Below are 16287 nucleotides of genomic sequence, written 5' to 3' on the forward strand. Positions count from 1 at the left end.
TTTTGTTAACAATCTTGGCTGTTGCTAAAATTCGACTATCAACAAGCTTCAGTTTCGTTGTATGCTACTCTGAAACGTGCTTCAGCATGTGCGAAAGTGGAGTCAGTTATCGCAGAACCTCGCAGGAAGCTGCTCTCCAGTCACTTAATCATAATCCCGTGATATTCGTCGTGATTCGAGATCCACTCCAACGGTTTATCAGTGGATATACCAACAAATGTGTGATGTGAGTAGAGTCGTTCTTAACTACAACCGTAACTTGTTTACGTACTTTGGGCATCTGAGACTTGCAAAACAGAATCCAGTAAGAAGTTATTTTCACACAAACCTTTTAAAAAGTGTGAACATTGTTGTTCAAGGCTTTTTTCACAGTAAGACTTTTTCACAGTAAGGTTTTTTTCTTGCAATTCTTATAGCTACACTACTGGATTACGGTCATTTGTTCATCTTTTCTTTTGTACAAAGATCCATCTATCAATCCTTGGGAGCATTACCCACCGGCGAGCAACCTACCCAACGATACCGCTAAAAATAAGAAAGGATTCTGTAACCAAAGAATTGCAGAGTGTACGTGCAATGACTCAAAATTACCGTAGCTTTGATCCTTACATAGCATAAATAAAAACAGAAGAATAAAAGAAAAAGAATAAAATAATAATAAGGATAAATTTCCTTTGGATCCAGGTGTTTTACAGAAACACAATCAAAATTCTAATCAGACACTATATTCGTAGTAGCACTTAACTAGCACCCACGAGAAATTACAGCGTAGTAAATGAAGCAAATACAATAAATATGTAGAAGATAATGTTTACTCGCTAACAGAATTTACCATAGGGCATCGAGCCTAATAACTGTAAAGGAGTAACTGTAAGACATTTACAGAGAAATTTTCAGAAATCATGGCATTTGTCGTTTCGAATGTAACCTAGATATGTTATGTTTTCTATCGAGCCTACGTGAAATATTTTTTTCATATCAAAAAGATCCTAGAAAGATGATGTCGAGTGAGGAAATATCTCGAATGGTTCATTTTGCTCCTATGACATGGTAAGTGATGTAATGTAGATATTATGGTACTATATTTTATAAAATATTCGTTACTGGAAATAGTTGGAAAAACATAGGTTCATAAATCAGCCGGTTGTATGGTGTCCAACGCTTTGAATTTTTGCAGGCGAATTTCGACAAAGATTTACTAAAAAATCGATTTAATCACTGATTTACGCTTATTATTTTCGCAACCGTTTATTTCTAGGTACTGTCATTCCATTGACTTTTTGAAATCTATGCACGTAATTCGTCACGATATGCTAAGAAGAAAACAAATGGTTAAGGAATACGATCGTATTTTGCAAACAGCAGGAATTTCAATGCAGCAACGATCATACATTCGTTTTGAGATGATAAGTGAGTTTTTTCTTGCTTTTCTTTTGCGTAATATTGTGGATTCTGCGTAATATTGCTTTAACAGCGAAGCAGCATTTAAAAAAAATAAAAAAATAACTGTGTAAACTATAATAAAAAAGTAACTGTTACAATAACTGCGTTGAGATGAAGTAGTGATAAGATATAATTCTGTTTTCTTGTTGTCCCTACGGGGTTTTCGTTAAACTCTGTTAGTAGCCTGACATTTCCACAACCTCATTTTTATCAAGCGCCTAAAACTGGTTCGAGTTTTTTTGAGATGCTATGCATATCTCATCTCTTCTCTCCTTGCCGCTATCGGTTCAAGTGCACAACACAAGAACTTCGAAAAAGAAAACAAACTGACCAGTCTCACTAGCGAGGGTGATGAATTCCCATGTTCTTACAGGATGTCGCCCAAGGCGGAGATATGCGCGCTGCGCAGCATCCTTAAAGACATCACCGCACGAATCTGAGGTGGTACACATTTCAGGTGGAGTATTCGTATGCGGGGTCGTAGATTAAGGGGAGGGGGTGATTCCGTCCATTTCTTCTTAGTTGCCGTAAAAAACGGCCCGGAAGATACGGCTTTGAACATTCCGGCGCGCTATTTTCTACAAGGAGTTCGATTGGAGAACGCCAGTAGTGTGCACACGTCTCATCTTCCGGGCCGTTTTTTTACGCTAATTAGCAAGAAATGGACGGAGTCACCCACCTCTCCATAACCTACGATCCCGTATACGAATACTCCACTTGAAATTCGTACCATCTCAGATTCGTGGGGTAATGCCTTTAATTATCGCTGTGTGGGTAGTGTTAAGGAACCACATGTGAAACAATCTTATAGCTCATATGAGCATTTTCTTCCTTTTCGATTCCTCAATCGCTGCGCTACGTCGTGTTCTTTTGCGAGTATAATTGAAGGATGAAGTTGTATTGGCGAGTTCCGAACGACAGTATCAAGCGAAAGCTGATTCGTTGTAAACTTTACGACAGGCAGTGTATGTCGGAATGTTTCGTTGTTTGTGGTCTGAGATTTACTAAGACTGGAGATCGCACGAAGATTGTCGCCATCTACAAGATAGAGTACTTTGCATGCAATGCGATTTATATTGGAGAAAATGAAAGGATACTGTGCCTGGTTATCAAAGAACAATTGGCTGGTAAAAGGCGACACATTAACACCATTAGGGCGGCAAAAGAATGAGAAACATGATGGAAATGAGTTTGGAAAGTGTACGATATTAGCGCACGGAAAAGAAATATCTGCTAGGAAACCGTTGGAAAAATTCTGAACTTCCGTTAGGATCCTATCCATGGATAACAAAAATGAGTGCTGATCAATCACCAATCACCTTATGCCATTCATAACACTCTGTGAGTTATAAGGTTGTCCCACATGTAGTTCCTTAACACTATCCAAACACCAGTGACTTGGGAATACTACGCTGTGCGTAGAATCCGTGATCCTGATAAGCCATAAGAACGCGGTGGTTTAACAGCTTTGTTAGACGGTGAGACTGGTCAGTTTGTTTTACTTTTTGGAGTCATTGCGTGGTGTCTTTAGATTGATATCAATCTAAAAACAGCAATGACTCCAAAAAGTAAAACATCAAGGCTTGGCGAGGAGAGAGGAGTTTGCTGAAGTATGCAGTGAACTAGAAGAGACAACTTTAAGATTGCTGGACACCATACCGCCAGAGTGATAAGATAACATATCTTGGTAACTTGGTAACAATATCTTGGTAATATGTGTAATAATGATAACAATAATTATCATTGTTATTATTATTAAATATGTCTGGACGATTTGTCTGTGTTATTGATAAAAAGGATAAATTCACTGGCGTATCAATCCATTCGAGATGCGCTAACGCGTTTTTAGTGGAGTTCGTAAACGTTGAGGTTTTGGAACGCGTGCTGGACTATAAAATGACTTGCGGGGCCAGCCGATGATCAAGTCAGTATTTGGGTCTTCTCAGACAAGTCTAGTACCAATTTATCGACTCTGTAGGGATAAAAGGCGTGATTTGCGCTAGAGCAAATTCGAACGGTCGACCGTGCGGGTACTGTGGATTTTTAACCGACTGCGCTACATCCGCCCCGTTATTGATCAAATTCAACACATTGTAATATGATGATAGCAATAATGATAACAGTAATAGCGCTAGTAATAATATAGTACAGTAGTAATAATAGTCGTTCAATTTCGTGCAAAGCATGTGGCGAAGAATGTATAGGGGAAACAGAGCTACCTCTTTGTGTTCGTATTAAAGAAAATCTGGATGGGATGAAACATTCAAACACAGAAACCCCTCTCACGGCTCATCGCAGAGAATGTCATGAAAATGCTTCTTTCTGCATAGCTGCCACGATTCTATCGTACGAACCCGAAATTGTTGCCCCCAGAATTTTGGATGCGTGTTGGATAAACGCTAATGGTCCAAAAATGTAGCTTTTTATTGATTTGCTTGAGCTGTGGCTAAGATTGGTATTGATTTATTAACAGCTAACGTTTCGGCGTTTTCGCCTCCGTCAGAGCTTGGAAATATTGAATCAGGCCCTTAAAGACATCACCCCACGAATCTGGAGTGGTACGGATTTCCGGTGGAGTATTCGTAGCGGGGTCGTAGATTATGGGGAGGAGGGTGATTCCGTTCATTTCTTCCTAATTGCCGTAGAAAACGGCCCGGAAGATATGGCTTCGAGCGTTCCGGCGCACTATTTTCTACAAGGAGTTCGATTGAAGCGCGCCAGCCTTGTGCACGCACCGCATCTTCCGGGCCGTTTTTTTACGACGATTAGGAAGAAATGGTCGAAATCACTTCCTCTTCATAATCTACTATACTGCATAAGAATGCTCCACCTGAAGTCCGTACCACCTCAGATTCGTGGTGTGATGCCTTTAAAGTCGCAATATCCAATAGGTAACCTCTGAAGACTGTGTTACTCGACAAGCACGACAATCTTCTCGAAGATCCAACATAGTACATGGGCCAGAAAAGATTCCGTTCTGTTTACCTTACATATCTGATGATATGGCCAGAGTGGTGCGGAGCTGTCTGCGAAAAGAGAGAAGCGAACGACGTGATGGTTGTGGTAATACCGCCAGCAAACCTCAATTGTCAGCTGATGTGTAATCGTACGTATGACCGACTCTGCACAACTCTCAGCTGCTGTTGGTTTGCCAGTATGGCAGAAAAAGTGATTGCGCGGTATCAGGAGTGATGTATCGCACCACGTGCAGGTTGTGCGGTGACGAGTACATAGGAAAAACGGGACGCCCACTGTGTGTTTGGGTCAATTTGCATCTAAGTGGACTCGCAAAACCTAAACCCTAGAGGGATTTTGGATAACCGCGAGAAGTCCAAAAATGTACAGGAAATATGAGTGCATTGCGATCATAAACGAACTAGCTCCATATCAAAATCTGTGCGGGTTCTGATCTACTGGCGGGCAGTCAGGTCCCTATAAAAAACTCTTTTGATCGGTCGTTGCGGTACGTGGTGGACTGTTGCGCTACCAAGTCTGCCGAATGAGGTTACCATTAGTCAGTGTGTTGCTGTTTGAGTTTACCTAACGTTTCAATGGTTTCCATAGGGTGATAAGGTGTTTGAGAGAATAAATCACTAATCAATAAATGGCTTTGATTTTTTTAGACTTCTACGAAGGCAAATTCGCCGAAACGTAAGCTCTTAATAAATATCAACACCAATCTTGGCTACAGCTCAAGCAAGTCAATATAAAGCCACGTATTCAACATGTCAAGATTCAAGGACAGTCGAGCATGGACAGTCGAATAAAGAATGGAAAGGAAAAGGACCGTGACCAAGGAGCTGGCTCTGAATCAAGACCTTTGCGGGTTTTGATCTACGAGGTCATGTGCGGGTCGCATCCTAATTAGTATTAGTGGAGCGATTTTAGGAGGTCGGCTATTATCACGGCAACGCGGCTACCTAGGTGGGCACAACTATTTCGCATCTTTTGGTTTCGATTTTGCATGTAACATCTTAGGGAATGATGACTTATTCTGAATGAGGCATTTGAGAGGATATATTACAGATGATCTGACATTCCAGGCTTTGACGAACGAACGAATGACGCCGAAACGTTGGCCGTAATAACGTTTGTAAACAATCCTAGCTCTTGACCCCATTTGACAATCGTCAAGTAATAATAATAATTTCCAAAGTATTAGTAGCGCTGTCGGCAAGAGGTTCCGTTGCTGCTGCAGCATAATGATCGTCAAAAGAAGTTCAATTCCACCTGAGTGCCAACCAAGCCTTTCTTCCCTCCGGAGTAGGTAAACTGATGCCAGACGTGTCTGGGAGAATAAAACATCGGTTTGATACATGATGCATATTATATACTACTTGATACATAGGCTGGTTCCCACCAACATCCCTTAATGTAATAACTTCGTTTTTCTAACAAAAATTGAATTAGATCCTTTTCTAGGAAGATTGCCTGTTCACGCGACCTGGAACAAATCGGTTCGAGTTAACGTCGAAAATCAGCTGCTAAGTAACAGAACGATTTTCGAGATGTTCTTACAGTTATACTATCACGATTTCATAATTTTCGGATATGATTTCCCTAAGCCACAGTACATCTTCTGAATGTGGAATACAAATATAGGGTTACTTTAAACTGATATTAATGGATGCATGCAAAATAACTAGGAACTTGTAACTGTAACTTGCGATCCTCTTTTTTGATTTGTTATCATTCTCATTTTCAATTCTAAACTTTCTTCTTTATTTCTGAAATTTTTAGAATAAACAGATTACTCTCAAACCAGTCTGAACGTTCGGCTTACGACGGATTTCAGATTTCTTGTGGTTCTCGCTTCGCCCGTCGTCTCTGACCAATAAAAATGAATAGTAGTGGCACTTCCAGGATGGATTCGGTGCGAACTCTTGCTGTAGATCGAGAAGATTTCGGCAGAGGTTTGTTCAAGGACGACACGCCTCGGCGAAGATGCGAGCAACCGCGTCAGACAATAATATAAGCCGGACGAGTAAAGGCAAAGTATCGCGAAAATGACAATGTTGAGGTCTTTGTGAGATAATATAAAGATCGGGTCGTGGGTTACGACTGCGGTCGTGCTCCCACTCAATTCCCCTTTATTGTCTTGAAGAATGTCGCGTGAAACGGTCTCAGTTCCTACGAGGTACATTAGATTCTGCCACCTTTATACACGCTCAGCCTTTTCGCTGGTTTTAACTGAAGAGGCTGCTGGTGAGATATCAATGATTTTCGATCGTGGACACGGTGTGTGTACAAAGGTGGCACGTTCTTACATACTTAGGAGGAACTAGGGCCGTTTCCCATGCCGGTTTTCAGGACCGTTAGGGGGGATTGATATGGCGACTGCGGTCCATACTCGGAATCCACACCCCAAACTCTAGATTGTCCAACAGAAACCACAACATATGTCTTTAGAGGCAGCATAGCACGGATCTGGGGTGGTGCAGATTTCAGATGGAGTATCCGCATACGGGGTCGTAGATTATGGAGACCGGGGTGGTTCCGCTCATCTCTCCTTGAATCACTGCAAGCAGCCGGCCCCTGAATGCCCTTTTGTACGAGGTTTTCTATTGCAGCGCGCCACCCTTGCACGCGTAGCGTCCCTTACTGCCTATCGGGGCAATCCGAATTGATTTTCGACGAATCGCAGGGCGGAAACGGAGCAAGGGGTGGAGCGTTGCAATAGACGCGACGTCGTACAAAACAGCATTCTGGAGGCGGCTGTTTGCAGTGAAGCAGGGGAGATGAGCGGAACTACCCCCGTCTCCATAATCTACGACCCCGTATACGGATACTCTACCTGAGATCCGCACCGCCTCAGATTCGTGGTATGCTGTCTTTAAGTTAAAAAAGTCAAGTAGAACGGTAAAAAGGAGGATCTCCTACTAGGATAGTCTTTGCTTGTGTCGCACCATCCCCTTGTATTTGTTCTTTGGTTAACAACCTTATGCAGAAACCACGAGTCACATGGGTTCTTTTTCCCTCAACAACGTTTGCATGCAGACACATCGCAGGTGTCATTCCCAGTGCACGTATTAGCCTATCTTTTCTCCGCATTTGCACGTCGCAATCTTCACTGGAAACGCAAGAAAAAATTCCCTGATGTTTTACGGCCAAAAATTGATGACCTTAGTAGGATATTATTAATTACTTCGAATTGGAAGCGGACACAAATCAAAGAACAATCGGAGAAAATTTCAAGAATGAAACTCCCAATCACGTAGAAGATGTCATTACATTTAAAGGCTAAATCAATTATTTGGAAAATAAGAAAACTCTCAGACTTTCTGCGGAAGAGTTCGATTCAGCGCGTTCTTCTTCTTCTTTAGGATTCTCATTGCATTTGATACAGATAACTTCCAATTATATGCAGAGTGTGGTATCCAACCACCATCGTCTGAACAGCGGGCAGATTCACAGCACAGTAATGCTACATCTTCCTTCAAACTGCCCCCATAAAATCCACATCTCATTCAAAATCGCACTGTTCTGCATGCATTGCGGTTTTTATTGAGGGGGCCTTTGTTACCATCTCTCATCGCTGCAGTTCGCTATGGCCCCACCACAACTGCAACCGCTACGCTCCACTGCGCCGCTTCGAGCGCAGCTGCTTACGCAACGTTCTTCATGTCGTTTTGACCCGAATATAGTTTACGTGGAATCTACGCAGATCACAGACTGAATAAATACTATTCAAGTCAATTTTAGGAAAAGTTGATGATGATGGTGGTCTATGGAAAGTCAAAATTCTAAGAGGGAGGAAGGAAGGGTTGCTTACAGAATACTTGTGCTCTATAATGCATAGTCGGTTCAAAACGACATGAACCACAAGTGTAGTTGCGGTGCATTTGCGTACGCGCTCGAAACGGTGTGGTGCAGGCAGCAGTTCGAACCGAGGTGGGACCATCGCAAACTGCAGCGATGGGTGGTGCCAGCAAGAGTTTCACCACGCTCCAACCCGCTGCGCTCCACCGAAGCGCCTCGAGAAAAGTTGCATACGCAATTGCATACTTGCTCAATGTCGTCTGTAGCAAGTGAAATTCGTTCGATGAACGATCGTTTGAACGTTCGAGAAGTACACATACAAGCCAGCCCGTTGCCTTCGCCCCATGTGGTTCGGTATTGCGCACGCACAGTAAAAGCTATGGGAAATACCAGCTCTCCGAAAAAATCCTTCTTCGAACGACACACCTACCGTATGTGTAGTCGAATAAAAACGACTTGGAGCTCCGGGCAGTCGCGTAAGCAGCTCCGCTTGGAGCATCACGGTGCGACCGCGCCGCTTCCAGCGGAGCTGTTTAGTTCTGACCCGACCATGGCAGGACAGTTGAAATAGTTTGCCTAATTTTGTATCATTCGCGAAATTGGACAATTATAGTGTGCAGTGGTTCCCCCTTAAATTTGACCGTGGGAAATGGTCTGGGAGCTTGATTAGGATGACCATAGTACGAACCTCCGATCGATGGCTGTGAAAGGTCGGAAATCCAATAGACGATATTCCCGCATGGAAAATGCATAAGAATTATCTGTTTTGCATAATAGCGATAACGCCCACGTGGGGAATCCTGTGCGTTTTGTTTGGCTGAGAGCGGGTGTGGTGTAGCGGTTAGAGGTTCCGCTGCCTGCACGATCGATCGGAGGTTCGAGTCCGCCCCAGTGTTCAAGCCTTTCATCCCTCCGGGGTCGATAAATTGGTACCTGACTTGTCTGTGAGGATGAAAACACTGACTTGACACATCGGCTAGCCCCCGCAAGTCATTGTGTAGGCCAGATACACTTTCGTCAACCAAAAACGATTCTGAATTGAAGTGAACGTGGTGACGCATCCTAAGTGGATTGATTAACGCCAGGCACACACACTTTATGGTTTGACTGCAAAAGATCGCATTCCATGCACCCTTTAGGCAATAATTCTTTCTAAAAAAAGAACATTTCTAACTGAACCATACCTGGGTCAGAACGACATGAAGCACGGACAGTTGCGCAAGCGGTTGCGCTTGAAGCGGCGCGGTGGAGCGTAGCGGTTGGCATCCCGTAGGAATCCTCGCTACCGCCACCCATCCCTGCCAGTTCGACATGGTCCCACCACGAGTCCAACCGCTGTCTCCACCGCACCGCTTCGACTGTACGTGCCTCATGTCATTTTGATCTGACCTATACTCCTGTAAATTTGTAAGAGTTCAGAAAATTCTGCAAATATCCCGTAAATTTTCCGTACAAGTCCGCAATTGCGGTCTTGCTCTAAAGAGCAGAATCATCGTAGAGCAATATATTTGCGTGTAATTTAGCAACTGTTTCTTTTTTTATTTCTGGTTAACGAGTGCAATTTTTTTTTGTAGAATTATTGATGTTGAGGCTGAATCCAGCTGATGGACGAGATAGCTCCCGGTGGTGATTGCTTTTGTGCAACATGCGAAGTGTTGGTTCTCATCGTCTGCGCTCTCCGAGGGGGCGGTGCTATCTTGCTGTCGAAAGCACATCGCAATATCGAATGCACTGTGCATTTAACGCTAGATCTCGTCGCTGTGTTCTATTGATGCTTACAAATTTTGGAATGTAATTTTAAATTCATAGAAAACTCATAGAGTAGAGTGAGTCTTTTGTTTCTCGTCTGTATTCCTAATTTACTGTTAAACGTGTCCACCGTTCCATCCCGTTTTTGTTCTAAGATTTCGTGAAAGTAATGTTTTTTCTTCAGGGATGTTTTCACGAAGACTCGGTTCAGCTACACGAAATTTGCGTAGAGCAGCATCTACCTACAGGTAACGACTACAGACTTTTTTTGTGGATTCTGTTCAGATGGATCTGATAATGCGGGATCCGCTCACTATTCTTTTTGACCAATTTCACATCGGAAAAAAGATGTTGAATTAATACTACGGATGCTAATCAACTGTCCTATTTGATTAGAGTTATTTAGAACACGAAGAAGAGAAAAAAAAACATACTGTTTCATGTGGATATATGTCGTTGCGCTTGCGTTTTGTTGCTAATAGCATGCAACGGAAATGCGTGCATGACTTATCTTGAATTGTTTTTGTAGAAATTTGCTATTCTTCATGCCTTCGGAATTTTTTTCTGAAGTTTCTCATACGAAAGACTAATCTAGGAACTATTGTTTCCAATATCGTAACGTGAGGGCTTCGAAGTTCTGAACTAATTCTAGTGGCTTCACTTCTGAACAGTTTATGAGACAAGCTGCCAATGAACCAATATTGGAGTACAGAAAAGGAAGCAGTGAAAGAGTCGATCTTGAAAAGGAATTAAATACTCTCAGTAAAGTAGGTCATTTGCTGCATAACCTTGATATTTTAAAACCTTTTATTGTTTAGTGTATAGTCCTTTTTTTGCTTTGGCTATCTTAATTGGAGCTGTTTAGAATCCAACAATTGTGCCTGTTCGAATTGGCACTAAGAGTATAAAGAACGGCTTGGACCGCAAGCAAGTTATGGTTAGTCTTATTTCGTTGAATCACCATTGTCCTGGTATCTGTGACGGACACATGTGAGCCATGTGACACTTTTTTATGTACGAGGTGTTCTGTTGGGAAGGAACAGCGCAGAATGACCGTGACTTGTGGTGCGTAAAAACTAGTTAACTTTTTTGTTATGCAACATCTATCACTTACGAGAGAACATTGCTGATTCTTATCTTAGGCAAAGGTGAGAAAAATATCGTTTTGGGGAAGGAAGTTATAGTTACACATTGTTTTTGGGTTTGTTACTGATTATATTTGAAACATACGAAGAAAAATCTGCAAATTCACTGTTTATTCAGAAAAACCGGTTGGTAAAGGTATTGTCCTCAAGGTCATTTTAGTATCAACAAACGGTATCATGTTATGGACTTTGAAAACAGTCTATTACACCTGTCAACCACACTTTTCAGGGGGTTTGAGAAACGCTTACCGTAATCGTATTATAATGAAGAATAGGAAAAGGGTGCAGTCTGGTCCACGATTATCTATGATGACGTATCTTGAATTTTGATCTTGTCAAGATCTAAATTCCATAACGAAGGAATACAATGTATTCCTGGTATAACTTTGCCTGTGCGTTGCAATATCTCACAGAATCTCATTATTGTACACATTGCCATCGTCCCAAATCGATTCTATTGAATCCGTTTGTCGTTTTTTTTTGTATACGTATTTCATTGCGAAATCATCATTTTCTCGTTTTCATCGGGTGCATTTCGGAATTTAGATTAAATGATGAAATGAAGTATCATTCGTAAACATACTCATTGTCGTGACGTTTTTTTTTATTATAAAACTGCGAAGCTGTTTCGGCTTATGGATCCTACTTTTCTAAATCTATTAGAGCCGACGAATACGAACTCTCTTACAAAAACATTGTTCTGGAAATTATAACACACAAATTCAAATGAATTGCATTTGAATTTTTCTTATGTTCATGCCTACACAGAAATTTGGTTTTTCTTTCTTCCGCACCAATTTGGTTCAGTAAGGTTAACAGCAGCGGTTACATCAGATTTTTTTTTCACTAATAGTGTCACTCCAATGGTGTTTTTAGCAGAAGACATCTATCCGCTATTTTGATGAAAATCTCCCCAAATCTTCTATTGTTAGGACAAAATTGTGAGAATTGTTGCAGTAAGGGCGCCGAAACAGTGAATTCGGAATAACCATTGGGACTGTATTACAGGGAGTTCTTTATGTTCCATTAAATCTCTCCGCTACTCCCTTCATAAGGCAATGAGATAGTCACTGACATCGACATGTCCAATTTACATTTACCATTGGGACTGTATTACAGGGAGTTCTTTATGTTCCATTAATTGTTCTATTACATTTGCAGCACTAGTACGTTACGGTGTATGCAATGAGAGTTACGTAGCGTACTTGTTACGTAGTTGTACAAAATATCTTTCTTTGGTATTTACCTGAAGTTCAAACCTCTTTCAGCCATCTGATCATCAAACAGTAATCGCCAAGTACACATTTGCTACCGCTGATCAAATTCGTGAAGCTATTGAAGTTGGATTAGAGGCGCGAATTCCATGGGAAAGAAAATCACTGAGGTACGAATGATCCGTTGCTCTACATCTTTTTATGCATGCTCCTTAACGTTACCGATTCACAATAATTCTGCCAAAAGTGTTGCGTAGGTAGACGAAAAGAAACATGATGTATCTAGGAATTCTATTTTCTTTAGCAATAAATCACATATGGAACAATAAATCATTTGACCCCAGCATGTTCACATGTTTCATATCAGAAAATGGTCGTTCTTGCAATTGCTGTCACATGACACCACATCAGTGGAACTCTTTAGTAAAAATATGAATTTGCAGGGAAGGTGACCTTGTATTTTCAGATTTTTCCTCATTGCAGTGGTCTTTCAAATGCTTATTAACCATAATGTTGTGGAGCTCGCTAGCAGCATCGTTCTTACGTACTTACCCTTAAAATTGCGTGTGTAGAGTATGTGATTAAGTAGCTTGAAAATCACAGTGCGCTAACTAAGCGCAGTTGTTTCTTGAAGAAAAAGAAAGGAGGAAGAAAAGAATGGGAGCAGCGATCTGTTTGAAAAGAAAAACTCGCTGAATCAACATTAAGAAGCCTCATTAGCTTCAAATACTGGGGAAATTACTAGGTGTTGGAAGGAGGAGTTTCTTTTTGTGAAGAAATTTGAACACTTTTTGGCAAAATAGATCTTCTTATCAGGAAATCTCTTTTTTTCGGGTCACGATTCCATGACAAGGAATTTTTAGAGAACGTGCAGACATCCTTCTCCATGCAGCAGACTTAGCAGCTGGGAAATACCGCATGAAACTGAATGCAGCGACTATGCTCGGTCAGGGAAAGAACATTGTGCAGGTTTGTTGAGAAGATAATGATTTCGAGCTCCCACATTAATAATAAGAGCACATTTTAGGCTGAAATTGACTCTGCTTGTGAGCTCATCGACTTTTTCCGTTTCAACTCCAAGTTTGCTTTGGACCTGGAAAAATACGAACCAATCAGCACTAAAATCAGTACCAACAAATTGATTTACAGAGGAATGGAGGTGTGTTCCTTCTTTGTCTATATTTTATTATTGTGGGAAAAATTCGGAAGTTTGAATAGTTTCTTTCCAGGGTTTCGTAGCTGCCGTGGCACCTTTCAATTTTACTGCGATTGGTGGCAACTTGGCCTCAGCCCCAGCTTTGATGGTATAAATTCTTTGTTAAACAGTGAAGGTGTATGTAATAGTATCCGCCTGTGGAATGCTTCAGAGAGAAAACGAGAGGAAAGAAAAGAGACATTGCAAAAACCTAACTGACTCATTAATCTCTCTCACGAGTTTCGGTCACAAACTGTGTGTCTTCCGTTTAGCGGCAGATCCCCGGATTCGAACATCTTTTTGTAATACAGAAATACTGTTTTCAACAAAACAAATCATATTTTTCGTGTTTTCCATCTGGAGATTGTAGATTGTGAACGAAAGTATTTTTTTAAGGGAAATGTAGTTATGTGGAAACCTTCCAATACCGCTGTATTGAGTAACTATTTTGTCCATATGCTTTTGGAGGAAGCTGGTATGTGCTATTTTTTGTTTTCTTATCATTTTTAGATTTACTTTCACGTTTCGCTTCGCAAACATGTCTGCTTTCACTACTTTACACTTTTCTAGGCATTCCACAGGGAGTGTTGTCTTTCTTACCCTCGTCTGGTCCTGTATTCGGGAAAGTTATTACAGAGAGCAAGTATTTCAGGTTCGTAAGTGTTTTGGTGTCAACAATAAAACAATAGTTTATTTATCATATATAAGATTCCTTTATTTCAGCGCTGTAAACTTCACTGGATCAGTTCCTACCTTCAAGACCTTATGGCAGAATGTTGCCAATAATCTTGACAAATACATTACTTTCCCAAAACTCATTGGAGGTGAAGCTTTGTGAGCAGTGCTTTATTTCTTTTTTTAAGTTATTTCTTTTTTTTTTAGTTTCTCTTTTGTGATCGTAATGTATGGGATTTATGATATATAGTGAACTGACACCATGATGAAAAGCGGTGTCCTTTCAAAGTCCTCTATTTCATTCCAACAGACGAACTGCAATCAGTATTGGAAAAACAAAACAATGCAGATCTTGAAAGAAAAAAACCATTTAGATTATGTCTATTATCATTACGTTTTGTGGGAAATGTTGTTTTGTTGTCCGATTAGAGCAAACCTTTAAATGCTGTTCAAATTTTCTTCCGTGCAATGAATGCCATCTAGCTTTTGCATTCTTTTCACTTTGAAGCTTAGCTCGTAATCACTCAGTATTACTTAAGACGCTTTCAGAATGTGGTGGCAAGAACTTCCATTTCGTTCATCCATCTGCTAATGCTGACGTAGTTGCGGCAGGCAAGTGATGTTCATGAATATATTCATGTTTTTCATGCGAAGAATCTAATTTGGTGAAGTGCGCACTTAATTATTCTGTGATGAAATTTTAGGCACTGTACGATCTGCATGGGAGTATGGGGGTCAAAAGTGCTCTGCTTGCTCCCGTTTGTATGTCCCAAAAAGCCGATGGGATGAAATCTTCCAGAAGATCAAGGAGATTCACAAGCAAGTGAAGCTTGGTGATGTAGGTTTTTACAATTTTGCCCATTGACGTTCAGATATATGAAGTGTAGTTTTCTTTGTATTCAGGTTCGTGATGGATCAATTTTCTTTTCGGCCGTCATAGATAAGGCTTCGTTCGATAACATCAAAAGTTATATTGGTTGGTTCCCACATGTTTAGTTTTCACCAATTATCCATTCAATTCTTTTGTTATTGTCAATAAGTTAATTGTTAAATCTATATTCAGTTTGTTCGAATATCTCTGTAATCTAGACTATGCAAAAACTGGTGCTGACGGAGCTAAGATTCTTCTCGGTGGAAACTGTGACGATAGCAAGGGATACTTCATTGATGCCACACTTATAACTGTTACTAACACCGGTAGCAAGCTTATTCATGAGGTAGGCCTAGTTAAACTCTCCAACTTCTGTCAAACAAGGAAATAAGAATCTTAAGGAAATCTTCGGACCTATACTAACCGTTTACGTTTATGATGATTCAAAGATTGAGGAAGTCCTCGCTTCTATCAAAGTGAGTTTTTCTCAAACCTCTTACCTTCAGTTAACATTAGCTCAAAATCTTCTTTGGTTTGGTCGTCCTGGCTTGAGTGTAGTCGCTTTTTTCCATCTTATGGACGTTTTATTGAGGGTTAAAGATCATAAGTTGTTTTTTAGGATCACACTCCGTTCGGTTTGACGGGTGCCGTTTTCTCTGAGGACAAAAAGTTCCTTTATCAGTTAGTGGTTTACATGTACTTTGTCGGTTATGAATAAGAAGGGAGGTTTTTTCACGGTTTTCCTTTTAAAATCTACATGATTTAGTGCGCGCGATGTCCTTCGCGATGCGGTAGGAAACATGTATTTGAACGACAAATCTACCGGTTCGGTAGTGGGACAACAACCGTTCGGTGGAGCTCGCATGTCAGGTGAGCAGTACCCCGCTCTCAATTCAGTCAAGCACTCACAATAACTTTGTTGATTAAGAACAGCTAAATTTAAGGAACCAATGACAAGGCTGGTGGACCCCACTATGGAATTAGATGGACTTCACCTCTTACGATAAAGGAGACAAGTGTTCCACTCACTGAGTGGCGTTATCCTTCGATGGATTAAGCTGCCTTTCCGTGAAGACAGTGCATTTGATGGGATTAAGTGTGTCGAATTTGTTGGTTGTTTTATTAAGCCATATATTGAAGAATTTACTTTTTGCATAAGTCGAATGCTTCAGCATAATCATTGTTTCCGGTGACATATAATGTTTTATCCGTTTTATTTTCTTTCCTCAGGAAAAT

At 40.9% G+C, this 16287-nt stretch overlaps 1 protein-coding gene across 2 annotated transcripts; it reads left to right on the plus strand.

The window, feature by feature from the left end:
• Window positions 1-997: 997 nt before the first annotated feature.
• Window positions 998-16108, plus strand: RB195_017077 (uncharacterized protein; the record flags this gene model as incomplete). 2 transcript variants are annotated; one of them, XM_064183914.1, is made up of 21 exons in its annotated part: window positions 9807-9956; window positions 10023-10028; window positions 10136-10199; window positions 10604-10621; window positions 10669-10718; window positions 10817-10888; window positions 12365-12480; window positions 13174-13279; window positions 13338-13469; window positions 13540-13614; window positions 13902-13980; window positions 14076-14157; window positions 14229-14329; window positions 14730-14792; window positions 14885-15018; window positions 15084-15156; window positions 15270-15397; window positions 15453-15527; window positions 15671-15732; window positions 15818-15921; window positions 15996-16108. In XM_064183914.1, the coding sequence occupies 21 exons, from the start codon at window positions 9807-9809 to the stop codon at window positions 16106-16108; spliced, it is 1803 nt and encodes a 600-aa protein (XP_064039795.1). The 2 variants fall into 2 exon arrangements, with proteins under 2 accessions (XP_064039794.1, XP_064039795.1); XM_064183913.1 differs by lacking the exons at window positions 9807-9956; window positions 10023-10028 and adding exons at window positions 998-1050; window positions 1259-1410 and having other exon boundaries at window positions 10604-10718.
• Window positions 16109-16287: the final 179 nt, after the last annotated feature.

The sequence above is a fragment of the Necator americanus genome, chromosome II (assembly GCF_031761385.1).
Source record: "Necator americanus strain Aroian chromosome II, whole genome shotgun sequence".
Classification (NCBI taxonomy): Eukaryota; Metazoa; Nematoda; class Chromadorea; order Rhabditida; family Ancylostomatidae; genus Necator; species Necator americanus.